Here is an 18,582-nt window from a genome sequence, read left to right as displayed (position 1 = left end):
GCAGATGAAAGGCTTCTCTGTAGAGTGAACACGCTGGTGTCTCAGGAGGAGAGCTGACTGAGTGAATCCCTTACCACAGATGAAACAGATGAATGGGTTCTCCGCAGAGTGAATTTGTTGATGTCTCTGCAAGCTGCACGACCGACTGAATCGCTTTCCACATTTAGTGCAAGAGAACGGCCTCGCCCCAGTGTGAACTCGCTGGTGTCGCAGGAGACTGAATGACCGAGTGAATCCCTTACCGCACACAGAACAGGAGAATGGGCTCTGACTACAGTGAATGTATTGGTGTCTCTGTAGATTCCTTGTACTTTTGAAGCTCTTACCACAGTCCGAACATTTAAAAAGTCTCTTATCAGTGTGAACAAGCTGATGAGAAGTGAGATTAGTTAAACTGGTGAATCCCTTCCCACACACAGAGCAGCTAAATGGTCTCTCCCCAGTGTGAACTTGCTGATGTACAGTGAGGTGAGATAACTGAGTGAATCCCATGCCACATTGGGAGCAGATGAACGGCCTCACCCCAGTGTGAACTCGCTGGTGTCTCAGCAGGGTGGATGTCCGAGCAAATCCTTTCCCACACTTGAAGCAGGTGAATGGTCTCTCCCCACTGTGACCACGTCGATGAGTTTCCAGATCTGATGGGGATCTGATCACTTTACCACAGTCCCCACATTTCAGTGGCCTGTGTGTGATGTTGGCTCCAGTGTGAGTGCATCGATGATATTCCAGCCGGGATGGATAATTAAATCCCTTCCCACAGTCCCCACATTTCCATGGTTTCTCCATGGTGCTGGTGTCCTTGTGTCTCTCCAGGTTGCACGATCAGTTGAAGCTTCATCCACACACAGAACACATGTACAGTTTCTCCTCGCTGTGGATGGTGTGATGTTTTATCAGGCTGTGTAACTGGTTGAAGCTCTTTCCACAGTCAGTTCACTGGAACACTCTCATTCGGGTGTGTGTGTCTCGGTGCTTTTCCAGTCACAGTGATGTTTGAAATCTTTTCCCACAGACAGAACAGACATTCTCCTCCTTCCACAGTGTACGGTTGATGATATTCAAATCCTGACGAATCGGGTGATTCTGTTAAATCTTGATGTGATGTTTGCTTTTGTACTTTTTATCTGCAAATTCTCCCCTTCTAACACCCTGCAAAAGAAATTTAGGAAAATTATAACTAAGTCTGGATTAGAAGTTCTGAAAAGATAATTCTAGTTTTTCTGGAACATTTTTTCCTCTTTTGTTCCCCCAAATCTATAAATCCCCGTCCCACACACTCTCCCTCCTCCCTGGGCTGAAATCCAAACCCATCTCACCAGCTCCACCATTTCTTTCCTACACTCCCAGTTTTCTCCCTCCTCTCCTCTGTCTGGGTACAGATATCCACTCCATCTGATGAAGGAGCAGCGCTCCGAAAGCTAATGGCATTTGCTACCAAATAAACCTGTTGGACTTTAACCTGGTGTTGTTAAAACTCTTACTGTGTTTACCCCAGTCCAACGCCGGCATCTCCACATCATGGGTTCAGTTCTCTAGCTCCTGTCTGCAGACTGACAATAAAACCAATGGGTCTTATTGGGGGTGTTGGGGCCTCCAGCGGGTGTTTGTGAATCCTCCCCGCCCACCTCCCAGGGTTTCCTTCCTTCCCAGAGATCAGAGTCCTCATTGATTTGAGGCCAAAGTGTAACCTCTTATTTATTGTCCCCCTCCCCCATCCTCTGATGTGAACCATCCTCCAGTGGCTGAGCCAGGATGGGGCCGTTAACCTGGGCCTGTTCCCGGGAGGGAGGGAGGGAGGGAGAAGCCCCGCAGCTGCAAACCAGGGAGCTGACAATGATTCTGAAGGGTTTGCGGATCCACAAAGTGTTTCCAAATCCTCGCAGCCACCGCCTGACGCTGACTCCGCTTCTCCGGGACAAACAAGCGCCAAGGACAGCAATGACACTGCGCATGCTCCACATCACAATGCCCGGGCACTGATTGACGGCAGCTCCGGACCAATAGGAAGAGGGGGCGGGGCTGGAGGACCGAGCGGGAGCGGCTGGTCCTCCAACCAATCAGGATGAATGAGGGGCGGGACCTGAAGCATGCGCAGTGCGGGTAATGGCGATGGACGGACGGTTTTAAGTCGGAACCAAGATCAATACCAGGTAGAGGGCGGCGCGCGGGGAGCGATGAACATGGCGGGTGGGTGGAGACCTTCCTAAACGTTCAAAGGCAAACCCCGGAAATGAACTTCCCGGTTCCCCCCGTTTGTGCCAAATGGAGCCGCAACTTGTCGTGTTGGGCCTGGGCTGACTGCCGCCATTGAGGCTGAGTGTGGAAGCCGGCAGGGAGTGAAGTCCGAACGTCTCAAAAGAATTCATGACAGTTTCGCGTCACAATGGAGAGTGAGTGTGACGTTACAATGGAGAGTGAGTGTGACGTCACAACAGAATGGATAAGGGTGCCAGATGAGCTGAGACTGGGGCGGAGTCGGGCGATGTCACTGAGGTGGAAGGAGGCGGTCTTGATGATGATGTGGATATCATAGAATCATAGAATCACTACAGTGCAGATGGAGGTCATTCGGCCCATCGAGTCTGCACCGACCACAATCCCACCCAGGCCCTACCCCCACATATTTACCCACTAATCCCTCTAACCTATGCATCTCAGGACTCTAAGGGGCAATTTTTAACCTGGCCAATCAACCTAACCCGCACATCTTTGGACTGTGGGAGGAAACCGGAGCACCCGGAGGAAACCCACGCAGACACGAGGAGAATGTGCAAACTCCACACAGACAGTGACCCGAGCCGGGAATCGAACCCGGGACCCTGGAGCTGTGAAGCAGCAGTGCTAACCACTGTGCTACCGTGCCGCCCATATGATATGTGGCTGGAACCTCATCTTGGGGTGAAATATTTCACCAGGATTGTGAACAGCCTGGTTCAGCCTCAGACAGTTCCCAGGAAGAGGGATAGAGTTGCTGGTGAGGGAGTGGAGTTTGCAGTGGGGACTGAAGACAATGGGTTCAGAATTCCCAGTATTGATATGGAAAAAAATTCTCTTAGTCCTGGACGTCAGACAAGTCAGGATGGTGTGTGAGCTGGAGGGGAACTTGGAGGTGATGGTGTTCACGTCTACCTGCTATCTTAGTCCTTCTTAATGATGGAGGTTGAGGGTTTGGGAGATTCTGTCAAAGTTCTCATTGAGTTGTTGATGTATAAAATCCCTCTCCTTCACCCCTGACCTCTCCGACTTCTCTCTGTCTCCTCCCACAGTGCCCAGAGTCTTGTGTAGACCCAGCCTGGATGACAAGTTTCTTTTCGTGAAGGACATTAGTGAATCAGTTGGAACAAAAACAGAAAATGCTGGAGAAACTCAGCAGGTCTGACAGTGTCTGTGGAGAGAGAATAGAGCCAATGTTTTGAGTCTGGATGACACTTGTCGACAATGGGTCTTCCAGACTCAGAACGTTGGCCCCATTCTCTCTCTACAGATGCTGTCAGACCTAGAACCATAGAACCAAAAAAATTACAGCTCAGAAACAGGCCTTGTGGCCCTTCTTGTCTGTGCCGAACCATTTTTTGCCTAGTCCCACTGACCTGCACTTGGACCATATCCCTCCACACCCCTCTCATCCATGAACCCGTCCAAGTTTTTCTTAAATGTTAAAAGTGACCCCGCATTTACCACTTTATCCGGCAGCTCATTCCACACTCCCACCACTCTCTGCGTGAAGAAGCCCCCCCTAATATTCCCTTTAAACTTTTCTCCTTTCACCCTTCGCCCATGCCCTCTGGTTTTTTTCTCCCCCAGCCTCAGCGGAAAAAGCCTGCTTGCATTCACTCTATCTATACCCATCAAAATCTTATACACCTCTATCAAATCTCCCCTCAATCTTCTACGCTCCAGGGAATAAAGTCCCAACCGATTCAATCTCTCTCTGTAACTCAGCTTCTCAAGTCCCGGCAACATCCTTGTGAACCTTCTCTGCACTCTTTCAACCTTATTTACATCCTTCCTGGAACTGGGTGACCAAAACTGTACACAATACTCCAAATTCGGCCTCACCAATGCCTTATATAACCTTACCATAACACTCCAACTTTTATACTCGATACTCCGATTTATAAAGGCCAATGTACCAAAGGCACTCTTTACTACCCTGTCCACCTGTGACGTCACTTTTAGGGAATTCTGTACCTGTATTCCCAGATCCCTCTGTTCAACTGCACTCTTCAGAGTCCTACCATTTACATAGAACATAGAAAGCCACAGCACAAACAGGCCCTTCGGCCCACAAGTTGCGCTGATCATATCCCTACCTCTAGGCCTATCTATAGCCCTCAATCCCATTAAATCCCATGTACTCATCCAGAAGTCTCTTAAAAGACCCCAACGAGTTTGCCTCCACCACCACCGACGTCAGCCGATTCCACTCACCCACCACCCTCTGAGTGAAAAACTTACCCCTGACATCTCCTCTGTACCTACCCCCCAGCACCTTAAACCTGTGTCCTTCCAAAGTGCAATATCTCACACTTGTCTGCGTTAAATTCCATTTGCCATTTTTCAGCCCATTTTTCTAGTTGGTCCAAATCCCTCTGCAAGCTTTGAAAATCTTCCTCACTGTCCACTACACCTCCAATCTTTGTATCATCAGCAAACTTGCTGATCCAATTTACCACATTATCATCCAGATCATTGATGTAGATGACAAACAACAATGGACCCAACACCGATCCCTGCGGCACAGGCCTCCACTCAGAGAAGCAATTCTCCACAACCACTCTCTGGCTTCTTCCATTGAGCCAGTGTCTAATCCAATTTACTACCGCCCCATGTATACCTAGCGTCTGAACCTTCCTAACTAACCTCCCATGAGGGACCTTGTCAAAGGCCTTGCTGAAATCCAGGTAGACAACATCCATCGCCTTCCCTTCATCCACTTTCCTGGTAACCTCCTCGAAAAACTCTAATAGATTGGTCAAATATGACCTACCACGCACAAAGCCATGTTGACTCTCCCTAATAAGTCCCTGTCTATCCAAATATTTGTAGATCCTATCCCTTATCACACCTTCCAATAACTTGCCCACCACCGACGTCAAACTTACTGGCCTATAATTTCCCGGATTTCTTTTGGAACCTTTTTTAAACAACGGAACAACATGAGCCACCCTCCAATCATCCGGCACCTCCCCCGTGAATACTGACATTTTAAATATGTCTGCCAGGGCCCCTGCAAGTTCAACACTAGCTTCCCTCAAGGTCCGTCGGAATACCCTGTCCGGTCCTGGGGATTTATCCACTCTGATTTGCCTCAAGACAGCGAGCACCTCCTCCCCTTTAACCTGTAAAGGTTCCATGACCTTCCTACCAGTTTGCCCTATTTCCGTAGACTCCATGCCCGTTTCCTCAGTAAATACGGATGCAAAAAAACCATTTCGTATCTCCCCCATCTCTTTTGGTTCCATACACAGTCTACCACTCTGGTCTTCAAGAGGACCAATTTTATCCCTCACTATCCTTTTGCTCCGAACATACCTATAGAAGCTCTTTGGATTTTCCTTCACTCTGTCTGCCAAAGCAACCTCATGTCTTCTTTTAGCCCTCCTGATTTCTCTCTTAAGTAGCTTCTTGCACTTTTTATACTCCTCAAGCATCTGACCTGTTCCTTGCTGCCTGTACATTTCATACAACTCTCTCTTCCTCTTAATCAGTGTTACAATCTCCCTCGAGAACCAAGGTTCCTTATTCCTATTTATTTTGCCTTTAATCCTGACAGGAATATACAAACTCTGCACTCTCAAAATTTCTCCTTTGAAGGCCTCCCACTTTCCATTTACATCCTTACCAGAGAACAGCCTGTGCCAATCCACACTTCCCAGATCCCTTCTCATTTCATCAAATTTGGCCTTTTTCCAGTTCAGAACTTCAACCCGAGGACCAGATCTATCCTTATCCACGATCAGGTTGAAACTAATGGCATTATGATCACTGGATCCAAAGTGTTCCCTCACACTTCCATCCATCACCTGCCCTAACTCATTTTCCAATAGGAGATCCAATATCGCATCCTCTGTAGTTGGCATCTCTATATACTGATGTAGAAAATTCTCCTGAACACATTTTACAAACTCTACCCCGTCTAAACCTTTAACAGTATGCGAGTCCCAATCTATATGTGGAAAATTAAAATCCCCTACTATCACAACTTTGTGTTTCTTGCAGTTGTCAGCTATCTCTCCGCTGATTTGCTCCTCCAATTCTCGCTGACTATTGGGTGGTCTATAATACAACCCCATTAATGTGGTCATATCTTTCTTGTTTCTCAGCTCCACCCGTAGGGCCTCTGTAGACAAGCTCCCTAATCTATCCTGCCTGAGAACCGCTGTAACATTTTCTCTGACCAACAATGCCACCCCCCACCTTTTATCCCTCCGCCTCTATCCCGCCTGAAACATTGGAACCCTGGAACATTGAGCTGCCAGTCCTGCCCCTCCTGTAGCCAAGTTTCACTAATGGCTATAATGTCATATTTCCATGTGTCTATCCACGCCTTCAGCTCATCTGCCTGCCCCACAATACTCCTGGCATTGAAATAGACACACCTCAAAAGATTATTTCCACCACACTCTACCCTTCCATTTGTGATTTTGCTTGAACTAACCTGTCTTTTTACCCCTGCTCCACTATCTGCTCTGGCACTCTGGTTCCCATCCCCCTGCAAATCTAGTTTAAATGCTCCCCAATAACACTAGCAAATCTCCCTGCAAGTATATTGGTCCCCTTGTAGTTTAGGTGTAACCCGTCTCTCTTGTACAGGTCCCACCTGCCCCAGAAGAGGTCCCAATGATCCAAGAATTGGAAACCCTGCCCCCTGCACCAGTTCCTCAGCCACGTGTTCATCCGCCCAAGCATCCTACTCCTACCCTCACTGGCATGTGGCTCAGGTAGCAATCCTGAGATTACTACCCTCGGGGTCCTGCTTTTTAACTTCCTTCCAATCTCTTTGTACTCACTCTTTAGGACCTCCTCACTCTTCCTTCCCACGTCATTGGTACCGACATGTACCACGACATCTGGCTGATCACCTTCCCACTTTAGAACGCTGTGCACGCGATCAGAGACATCGCTGACCTTTGCACCTGGGAGGCAACAAACCATGCGGGAGTCTCTGTCCCGACCACAGAACCTCCTGTCTGTACCTCTGACCATTGAGTCCCCTATCACTACTGCTCTCCTCTTCTTCATCCCATCCTTTTGCGCTGTAGAACCAGACTCAGTATCAGAGTTCCGGCTGTTGCAGCTTGTCCCAGGTAAAGCATCTCTCACAACAGTATCCTATTCAGTACACCTGTTGTGGAGGGGTATGTCCACTGGGGAACCCTGCTCTGCCTGTCCTTTCACATTTCCATTTCCTCTCCTTACAGTAACCCAATTTCCTGTGCTCTGCTGCTTAGGTGTAACTACCTCCCTAAAGCTACTGTCTATAAACTCCTCATTCTCCCGAATTAGATGGAGGTCATCAAGCTCCTTCTCCAGTTCCCTAACATTCTTTGCTAGCAGCTGCAGCTGGATGCACCTGCTGAGTTTCTCCAGCATTTTCTGTTTTTGTTTCAGATTCCAGCATCCGCAGTATTTTGCTTTTATCTTCGTGAATCAGTTGGGTTTTTCATGACAATCCAACAGCTTTCATGGTCACTTTTCCCTAGTGCTGGCCCCAGATTCATTCAGCTCAATTTCACAACCATTGTATTTTTGTGGGTTCCCTTACTCTCTTCTTTCTGTTTTAATCAATTTCACAGGGTTTTAGAAGATGAGGATTCAAACAATATATCAGAACCTGATGGAATCGGCCGATTTATTGTAACCTGAATATCATTGTATTTTGAACGTGGAAGAAAATAGCACCGTTCACAGTGGAGAGAAACTATACATATGTTCTCTGTGTGGACAAGACTTCAACCAATCATCTGGCCTTTCGGAACACAATTGCAGTCACAACAGGGAGATGGCATGGAAATGTAGAGACTGTGGGAAGGAATTCAATTACCCATCCCTGCTGGAAACTCATCGGCGCAGTCACACTGGGGAGAGACCATTCACCTGCTCCCAGTGTGGGAAGGGTTTTGCTCACCCATCCACCCTAGTAAAACACCAGCGAATTCACACTGGGGAGAGACCATTCACCTGCTCCCAGTGCGGGAAGCGATTTGCTTACTCATCCAATCTGCTGAAACATCAGCGAATGCACACTGGAGAGAGACCTTTCACCTGCTCTGTGTGTGGGAAGGGATTCACTCAGTCATCCAACCTTGCATTACACAAGCAAATTCACACTGAGGAGAAGCCGTTCACCTGCTCCCAATGTGGGAAGGGATTCAGTCGGTCATCAAATTTGCTGACACACCAGACTGTTCACACTGGGGAGAGGCCGTTCACCTGTTCCCAGTGTGGGAAGGGATTTGCTCACTCACACACACTGCGGACGCACCAGCGAATTCACACTGGGGAAAGACCATACACCTGCTCTGTATGTGGGAAGGGATTCAATCAGTCATCCAACCTAGCAATACACAAGGAAGGGCACACCGGGGAGAGACCATTCACCTGCTCGCAGTGTGGGAAGGGATTTGCTCATTCAGCCAATCTGCTGAAACACCAGAGAGTTCACACTGGGGAGAGGCCATTCATTTGCTCCGTTTGTGGGAAAGGTTTTGCTCGCTCATCCAACCTGCGGTTACACCAGCGAGTTCACACTGGGGAGAGACCTTTCATCTGCTCCACATGTGGGAAGGGATTCACTCAGTCATCCACTCTGCAGACACACCAGCGAGTTCACAAGTAACTATTGTGATGGGATTTTTCTGTTAATCATATTCGTTGAATGATTCAACCTCTGCTGAGACATCGCAGCAGTCACTCCGATTAGATTTATTATCTGCTCCGACTCTTGGGGATAACCAAATCATTTGAGATTAAGTACATACAAATTGAGGGCATTGATTGGATGATTATGAATGCAAATAAAGAGACATGTACTGACATAGTGTGAAGTTCAGAGAGAAATACCTGTGAAGTTTCACTCTAAATAAATCTGTACCAAATAAAGATTGGCTCCAACTTCTTCCTTCACCATAAGCTGTCAGGATTGTAACATGGTCAGAGGGAATATTTTCTAATGGTGGAGATTGGAAGCTAAAGGGAAATATTTTTCAGACAGAAGTTTTGCAATCCCAACAGCTTTTGTGAGAAATGGCTGAAAGTGAGTGGGAATTGTCAGGGTCTGATTACCCGCTGCTGCTCTCAGAGTCTGAACCATGTGAAAGTGGAGATGTGGATACTGGTTACATCCCTACCAAGGGGGAAACAAGGTCTGGCCTTGGCATTGTCACTTCCCAGCAAAAGGAAAATCAGAAGCAAAGTATTTTGTGAGCTGGATGTCCGTCAGTTAGACACTGATAAAGATTTGGACACTGATAAAGATTTGGATCTTCTGTTTGGGTTCAATGATGAGATTGACAAGATAGATGATCTACTGAATGGTTATGAAACATGGTTAGACTTTGACAGCTTTTGTAGGGGGTGAAAGCAGCTATAGCAGATCTGGATATCACAACAAAAGACAGATTGGAACAGCATTAATAAACAAATGAACCCCGGGAATGACTGGGGAACAATTAGCAAGTGCTTCAGGTCTGACTCAAAATATCATCATGTGATGAACTTCCCAAAGTGGAAAATTAGGGATTTTGCAGTGAGACACAACACAGAGAATTCTGAGAAATTAGAGATAGCATTAGATCCAAGATAGAGACATACAATTTGGCCAAGGAAAACAACAGACCTGATGATTGGGAGCAGTTTAGAATTCAGCAACAGAGGACCAAGGAATTGATTAAGAAGAGGAAAATGGAATATGAGAGTAAGCTTGCAGGGAACATAAAAACTGACTGTAAAAATTTCTACTGGTGTATGAAGAGAGAAAGATTGATGAAGACAAATGTCATTTACAGTCAGAAACAGGAGAATTTATAATGGAGAACAAAGAAATGGCTGACCAACTGACTACATACTTTGGTTCTGTCTTCACAAAGGAGGACACAAAAATGTTGGGGAACACAGGGTTTAGTGAGAGGAAGGAATTGAAGGAGATCAGTATTAGTCGAGGATTAGTGTTGGGGAAACTGATGGGATTAAAGGCCTATAAATCCTCAGGACTTGATCATTTGCATCCCAGAGTACATGAGGAAGATGCCTGAGAAATAGTGGATTAATTGGTGGTCAACTTCCAAGATTCTATAAACTCTGGAACAGTTCCTACAGGTTGGAGGATAGCTAATGTAGCCCCACTATTTAAAAAGGGAGGGTAGGGAGAAAGTAAGGAATTATAGACCAGTAAGCCTGACACTGTTAGTGGGGAATATTCAAGAATCAATTTTCAAGGATTTTATAGCAAAACACTTGAAAAACAGTGGCAGGATCGCACAGAAAGGGAAATTGTGCTTGACAAAACTATTAGAATTCTTTGAGGATATCACTAGTCGAGTTGATGAGGGGGAGCCAGTGGATGTGGTTTATTTCGACTTTCAGAAGAATTCCGACAAAGTCAAAAAAGATTAACGTGTAAAATTAAAGCACATGGGATTGGGGCAGTATGTTGAGATGGATAGAAAACTAGTTGGCAGACAGGAAACAAAGAGTAGGGATAAATGGGTCTTTTTCCAAATGGCAGGAAGTGACTAATAGGGTACTGAAGGGATCAGAGCTGAGACCCCAGCTATTTACTACATATATATTATTGATTTAAATGAGGGAACTAAAGGCAATATCTCCATATTTGCTAATGACACAAAGCAAGGTGGGAGGGTGAGCTGTGAGGAGGATGCAGCAATCCTTCAGTGTAATTTGACAAGTTGAGTGAGTGGGCAAATGATTGGCAGATGCAGTATAATTTGGATAAATGTGAGGTCATCCACTTTGGGAGCAAAAACGGGAAGACAGATTACTATCTGAATAGCCAAGAAGTAGGAGGAGGAAATATGCAACAAGACCTGGGTGTCCTCGTACACTCATCACTGAAGGTAAGCATGCAGGTGTAAAAGACAGTAAAAAAGGCAAATGGTATGTTGGAAAAAAAACTCAACAGGTCAGGCAGCATCTGTGCAGAGAGAGAAACACAGTTAACATTTCAAGTCTGTGACCTTTCACCAGAACTGGGAAAAGTTAGAAATGTAACAGGTTTGGAGAAAGGGGCGGGTGGAAGACAGGAGAGATCGAATGAGAGAAAAGTGAATCCCCCCAGAGCCAAAGGGAATGGAGATGGAGCGAGAAAAGAAACAGAAGCTGTGCCTGGAGCAGGGGGGCTGCTGACTGAAAGAAAGAAAAATGAAACAATCGAAGACAAAGAAACAGAACGGGCTGAGAGTTCACTCTCTGAAACTGCTGGACTGAATGTTGAGTCCAGAAGGCTGTAAAGTGTGGAGGGGGTGGGTGAGTGGAAGGATCTTCTCCTGGACCTGCTCTAGACCCTGGTTAAAACAGTAATCTGTAGATCCAGGATCGGAGGGGCTGAATGGGGAGGCAGGGGTCACTCTGGCTGCCGACTGATCTTCTGTGACCTTGTCTGTGCCCAGGTGGCCCTGGGGAGGGGGATTCTATTGGTACTTTGTTGCCGATTTTGGTCTTTTTGTTTGATTGAACCACATGTTTGGGTGAAGGAGAGGAAAGAATGTTCCGAGAAAGTGGAATTGTCTGTTCTGAATTTGTATCCTGCGCTGATAGTTGATGTCAGTGTCACTATCTCACTCACCATTTCTACCCCTCTTCAACTAAAGAACAGACATTCGGACTCGAACATTAACTCTGTTTCTCTCTCCACAGAAACTGCCAGGCCTGCTGAGTTTTTCCAATTTTCTGTTTTTATTTCAGATTATCAGCATCTGCAAAATTTTGCTATTATCTCAATAGCCGCACTTAAGATCCCAGGATTAAGTCCATCGGGACCCGGTCTCTCCCCAGTGTGAACTCACTGGGGTACAGTGAGTTGAGATGATCCCCTGAACCCAGGCTCACAGTAAAAGCATCTGAATGTCTCTCATCAGTGTGAATACGCTGGTGAGACATCAGTTCTTCACTACTTTTATAGCAGTTCCCGCAGTCTGGGCATTTGTAAGGTCTCTCCCCAGTGTGAAACCAGAGTGTTTGCAGTGTGGATGATTGAGTGAATCCCTTCGGTTAGAGTCCTGGACCAGAACCTCTAAATTACATTAGAAAATTAGAGTAGACCCCAACAATTTTTCTATTTTGGCATAAGTGTGAGGATAGAATGCTTCACTCCAGGAATGATTCCACTGACAAATTAGGGATTTTTCATGGTAAAATAAACGTTTTTAAATAAAAGTTCAAATATAATTCCAACAAATGAAACAGTTTGACTATTAACAGTTGAATAATATTTAAAAGTGAAAGGAAAGAACTTTAATTTCTAACTTATCACAATTTCAGTTCCAAATAAGCAACATTCCTCTTACCAATGTAAATCCCACTTTAAATAGTTAGCAACTATAAATATACTTGCTATAATGAGTATAGACTGCCTTGAAACTTCCAGAGAGATGACAAGTCTCAGAGTAGCTTGTAGAAAACCTCTATCAACAAAGAATCCTCGTTGAGCTTCCAGCTCTGACGGATAACTGAAACTCTCCTCACAGTCTCCACATTTTCACGGTTTCTCCCTAATTTGAAATCCAGTCACAACAGTTACTTGTGAGTTCGCTGGTGTGTCAGAAGATTCAATGAGGTAGCATATCCCTTCCCACACTACAAACAGGTGAATGGTCTCTCCCCACTGTGAACCCACTGATGTATTGCTAGTTTAGATGACTGATTGAATCGCTTCCTAAACACATAACAGATGAATGGCCTGTCCTCTGTGTGGATTCGCTGGTGTATTGCTAGGTTGGATGAGTGATTGAATCCTTTCCCACACACAGAGCAGATGAATGACTTCTCCCAGTGTGAACTCGCTGGTGTGTCAGGAGAGTTGATAACCGACTGAATCCTTTCCCACACACAGAGCAGGTGAATGGCCTTTCCCCAGTGTGAATTCACTGGTGTGTGAACAAAGTGGCTGACTGAACAAATCCCTTTCCACACTGGGAACAGGTGAATGGCCTCTCCCCAGTGTGAACTTGCTGGTGTTTCAACAAATTGGTTAAGTCAGCAAATCCCTTCCCACACAGGGAGCAAGTGAATGGCTTCTCCTGAGTGTGAGTTTGTACTGTATCAACAGAGTGGATGAGTGAGCGAATCTCATCCCACATTCAGAGCAGGTGAACGGTTTCTCCCCAGTGTTGAACTTGCTGGTGTGTTGCGAGGTTGGATGACTAATTGAATCCTTTCCCACATTGGGAGCAGGTGAATGGCCTCTCCTCAGCATGAGTCCTCTGGTGTATATGAAAGCTGGATAACTGAGTGAATCCCTTCCCACACTGGGAACAGGTGAATGGCCTCTCCCCAGTGTGACTACGTCGATGAATTTCCAGCAGGGATGGGTAATTGAATTCCTTCCCACAATCCTCACATGCTATTTTCCTGTTGTGACTGCAACTATGTTCCTCAAGGCCAGATGATTCTCCACACAAAGAACACGTGTACATTTTCTCTCCACTGTGAATGGCGCTTTTTTCTTCCATGTTCAAAATACAATGATATTCAGGTTACAATAAATTGGCCGACTCCATCAGGTTCTGATGTCATGTTTGGTTTCAGTTTCTCAACTGCAAATCCCCCTCTTCTAAAACAGTGCAAAATTGATTTAAAACAGAAAACAGAGTGAAAAAGAACCCACAAAAACGCAAAGGTGGGTTGTGAATTTGAGTTGAATGAATCTGGTAATCTGGTAATTTGTGGGGTCAGCGTGAGGAAAAGGTAACCATGAAAGCTGCTGAATTGTCATAAAAACACAACTGGTTTATTGATGTCCTTCAGGGAAGGGACCCTGCCACACAGTCTGGGTCTACACAAGACCCACTGTGGCACTGTGGGAGGAGACAGAGAGAAGTAGGAGTGGCTGGGGTGAAAAAGAGGGATTTAAACATCTGCATCTTGACAAGAACTTTGACAGAATCTCCTAAACCCTCAACCTCCAGCATCTAGAAGGACCAAGGTAGCAGGTGGATATAAACACCATCACCTCCAAGTTCCTCCAACTCACACACCATCCTGACTTATCTGACTTCCAGTACTAAAAGAACAGAAATTTCTTTTGTATAAATACTGGGAAAACTGAACCCATTGTCTTCAGTCTGAATACAAACTCCACTCCCTCACCAGCAACTGAAAGATGTGCTGGTTAAAAAAGTGCATTGACCCGAACAGGCGTCGGAGTGTGGCGACTAGGGGAATTTCACAGGAACTTCATTGCAATGTTAATGTAAGCCTTACTTGCGACTAATAAATAATCTTTTTTTAAAAACTCTCTCCCTCTTCCTGGGAACTGTCTGAGGCTGAACAAGGCTGTTCACAACCATGGTGAAATATTTCACCCCAAGATGAGCTTCCAGCCACATATCCACATCATCGTCAAGACCGCTTTGTTCCTCCTCAGTGACATTGCACAACTCCACCCCAGTCTCAGATTATCTGGCACTCTCACCCCATTCCATTGTGACGTGAAACTCAGGGGAATGGGAATATAGAGAGGGGATGGGACTGACTGAATTGCTCTACAGAGAGTTGGCATGGATCTGTATTGCCAAACTGATCCATTCTATGTTGTAATGTCTCCATCACTGGAAATAAATAAAGTAGCCACATTGCTATATATTTCAAGACAAGAAATAAGGGATCATAAATAACGTAGTAGATGCAATATAACTACATTATACATATCTCTGTACCATATAAATTTTCTGTTCATTTAAATGTTAGCTTTCTCCTGGGAAAACTCCCTCTTTAATTGTGAACATTGGGTAAGAGGCCATCCTATTAGCCACATAAATAAATGTGTCAAACTGAGGGGGCTAAAGGATGTCAATATCTTTGAGAGAGAAAGAAAAAGATACCTGGGCCGAGTCCTGCTCCTAATTCCGATGTTCGTCTGTAAGCTTTCCAGAGTCTGCAGCCTTCCTGGATTCACTTCCTTTCCCTTCAGTTGCTGCAAGTCCCCAATTTCCCCCAGAATGAGGAAAGAAATGGAAAGGGGGAAACATTGATTACCTCCCAGATGTTGTCCAGAGGAGGGAGTTTCAGTCGGAAGCTCATTGGACAATTTCCGTATTCTGACGTCACAATGGAGGCGTGCCTGAATAGCCAATAAGAATCACACTGCTACGCGGTGACGTCTCCGGGTTCCAGTGCGCAGGCCCGGGCGCGCGGACCCGGGAGCCCCGCCCCCACCCATTGTTCCCTCCCCCGACACACATCGAGCCAAGGTTTCCAGGCAACCGGCTGACGGCTCCGGCCAGAGCGAGAAGCCGCTCTGTGATCTCCCCCTCCCCCCGGCCCGGGACTGCGCATGTCTAATGGAGAGGGGAAGTTGCGAATGTTCCGGGGGAGAGCCCACCCTCTGACGTTCATGCTGAATTGTTGACCCATGGGAAGAGTTGGAGGACCGGAAGGACTGTGGCCCTCCAGACAATCCAGGGCGCGGGCTTTGTGACAATGCAGGTTGAACTTCACACAGACTGAAATTTCCTCCTGTCTCCTTAAAAGAGGCCAAAATCTGTGAGTAAAATACTTTCTTTTCTTCCCCTTTCCATTTCTTTTCTCATTCTGGGGAAAATTGGGGACTTGCAGCAACTGAAGGGAAAGGAAGTGAATCCAGGGAGGCTGCAGACTCTGGAAAGATTGGCCCAGGTCTGTCAATCAGCCTCTTCAGGAAAACTGGGAGGGTGAATCTTAGATCCAGCAGAATGAGAATGGAGGGAGAGTTCTTTTTTCTTCATTCGTGAGACATGGGCATCACTGGCTGGCCAGCATTTATTGCCCATCCTTCATTGCCCTTGAACTGATTGGTTCACTGGGCTGTTTCAGAGGGCAGTTGCGAACCAACACATTTCTGTGGCTTTGGTGTCACATGTAGGCCAGGCCAGGTGAGGGTGGCAGATTTCCTTCCCTAAAGGGCATTAGTGAACCAGATGGGGTTTTCCGACAATCGACAATGGTTTCACAATCATCAATAGATTCTTAATTCCACATTTTTTTTATTGAATTCAAATTCTACCGTCTGCTGTGGTGGGATTCGAACCTGGGTCCCCAGAACATTAGCTGAGTTTTGGATGAATAATCTAGCAATAATACCACTCGGGCATTGCCTCCCAATGTGTGCGAATGAAATTTACAGATTTTGGGGAATGAGAGAGGAAAAAATGCTCCAGAGAAACTAGAATAGTCTGTTCTGAATTTCTATCCTGTACTAACGCTGATTACTTTTGTCAACTTCTTTTACAGGTGTTAGAAGTGGGGATTTAAGCCAGAAATCTCAAATCAAACGTCGCATCAGGATCTGAAAGATTCAGTTGATTCATTGCAAAGTGAACATCAGTGGCCTCTGAATCTAGATGGAGAAATAATTGTCTGCTCTATCAGCTTCAGCAGTTATTAACTATCAGTGTGACGAGAAAAGCATCAACACACACACTCTGAACTGAGTGTTCCAGTTTTAACCAGTTACACAGCTTGAAAAAACATTCCCATTTGGAGCCGGGTGTCCTGTGTGCAGAAACCTAATTTGATTGTTGAACATGGAGAGACACAAGGACACCTGCACCACGGAGAAACCATGGAAATGTGAGGACTGCGGAAAGAGATTCATAACCCCCTCAAAACTAGAAACTCATCGGCGCATTCACACTGGGGAGCGGCCGTTTACCTGCTCTGACTGTGGGCAGGGATTCACAAATTCATCTCACCTGCTGACACACCAGCGAATTCACACTAAGGAAAGGCCATTCACCTGCACTGCATGTGGGAAAGGTTTCAAACATTCATCCACCCTGAAGATACATCAGCGCGTTCACTCTGGGGAGAGGCCATTTGTTTGCTCTGAGTGTGGGAAGGGATTCACTCAGTTATCCAACCTGCAGACACACCAGCGAATTCACACTGGGGAGAGGCCATTCAGCTGCTCTGAGTGTGGGAAGAGATTCAATCAGTTCTCCGATCTGCTGACACACCAGCGAGCTCACACTGGGGAGAGGCCGTTTACCTGCTCTCAGTGTGGGAAGGGATTCACTCAGTCATCCAACCTGCAGACACACCAGCGAGTTCATACTGAGCAGAAACAATTCAGCTGCTCTCACTGCGCAAGAAGGTTCAGATGGTTATCCAACCTGATACGACACCGACAGGTTCACACCGAGGAGAGGTCATTCATCTGTTCTGACTGTGGGAAGGGATTCAAAAATTCAACCCATCTGCTGACACACCACCGAATTCACACTGAGGAGAGGCCGTTCATCTGCACAGTGTGTGCGAAGAAATTCAAAGATTCATCCACTCTGCAAAAACACCAGCGAGTTCACACTGGGGAGAGACCATTTCCCTGCTCTGATTGTGGGAAGCAGTTCCGAGATTTGTCCAACCTGAGAAGACACCAGCGAGTCCACACTGGGGAAAGACCATTCGCCTGCTCTGACTGTGGGAAAGAATTCACTCAGTTATCTACCCTGGTGAGACACCAGCGAGTTCATAATTGATGACAGTGGTTGGATTCTACTGTTATTGCTGCTGTTAATCACACCCAGGACAGAACCATGTTCACTCTGACTGTTTGTGAAGTGGGAGGATCGGAGGGTTTCTTTCTGCTGAACTGGCCGGTCTCACAACTTTGCTTCCAGTGGGCTGATGCTGTTTGAGCCTGGGAGAGCACATCTCCACTGAAACGATCCACAAAAGTTGATGAAGGACATTTATTTTATCCTGGGTAGTAAATAGTGTTTTTTCTATACTACAGGTAGATACATTTGTCTCTGTTCCATTGAGTCTACAGCACAGGGCCAGGCCAGTCGGCTCAATTGGTCTATGTCAGTATTTATGCTCCACATGAGCCTCCACCCACCCCTCTTCATCTCCCCCCATCAGCATATCCTTCTATTCCTCTCTCCCTCATGTATGTGTCTAGCTTCCCCTTCAATGTGTTCATGCTGTTCACCTCAACCACTCGCTGTGATAGTGAGTTCCACATTCTCACCACTCGCTGGGTAAAGAGGTTTCTCCTGAAATACCTATTGGATTATTGAACCCCTTCATAAGCTTAAAGAGTTGCATCAGGTCACCCTTCAGTCTTCTCTGTCCTCGAGAAAAACAGCCCTAGCCTTTCCTGAGGGTCAAAGGGTATGTTGCTGGTCTGGAGGATTTAAGGTACAAGAAGAGGTTGGACAAGTTCAGATTGTTTTCACTGGAAAGACGGATGCTGAGGAGTGACCTCCACAAAACTATGAGAAGCAAATGTAGGGTGGATTGTCAGAGGCTTTTCCCCAGAGGAGAAGGGTCGACTACAAGTGGGCACAAGGTGAGAGGTGATAAGGTTCGGGGAAACATGTGGGGAAAGTTTTCACATACATTTTGAAAAGGGATGAG

General features: G+C 46.2%; 2 protein-coding genes across 2 annotated transcripts in view; both read left to right on the top strand.

The window, feature by feature from the left end:
* The window catches only part of LOC144482794 (uncharacterized), a 442,920-nt gene that overhangs the window by 405,499 nt on the left and 18,839 nt on the right, over positions 1 to 18,582 (top strand). The window lies entirely within an intron of this gene.
* LOC144482728 (uncharacterized) overlaps positions 1 to 18,582 on the top strand; it is a 59,101-nt gene that overhangs the window by 35,916 nt on the left and 4,603 nt on the right. The window contains exons 3-4 of the mRNA XM_078201568.1: positions 7,886 to 8,841; positions 16,754 to 18,514. Of these exons, the coding sequence (XP_078057694.1) occupies positions 7,886 to 8,841; positions 16,754 to 17,699 (1,902 nt within the window). The 3' untranslated portion in view covers positions 17,700 to 18,514. The remainder of the gene's footprint in view (positions 1 to 7,885; positions 8,842 to 16,753; positions 18,515 to 18,582) is intronic.

This window comes from Mustelus asterias, unplaced genomic scaffold (genome assembly GCF_964213995.1).
Source record: "Mustelus asterias unplaced genomic scaffold, sMusAst1.hap1.1 HAP1_SCAFFOLD_42, whole genome shotgun sequence".
Classification (NCBI taxonomy): domain Eukaryota; kingdom Metazoa; phylum Chordata; class Chondrichthyes; order Carcharhiniformes; family Triakidae; genus Mustelus; species Mustelus asterias.
Note: the sequence above shows the minus strand (reverse complement) of the source record. Positions and strands in the feature narration are given on the sequence as shown.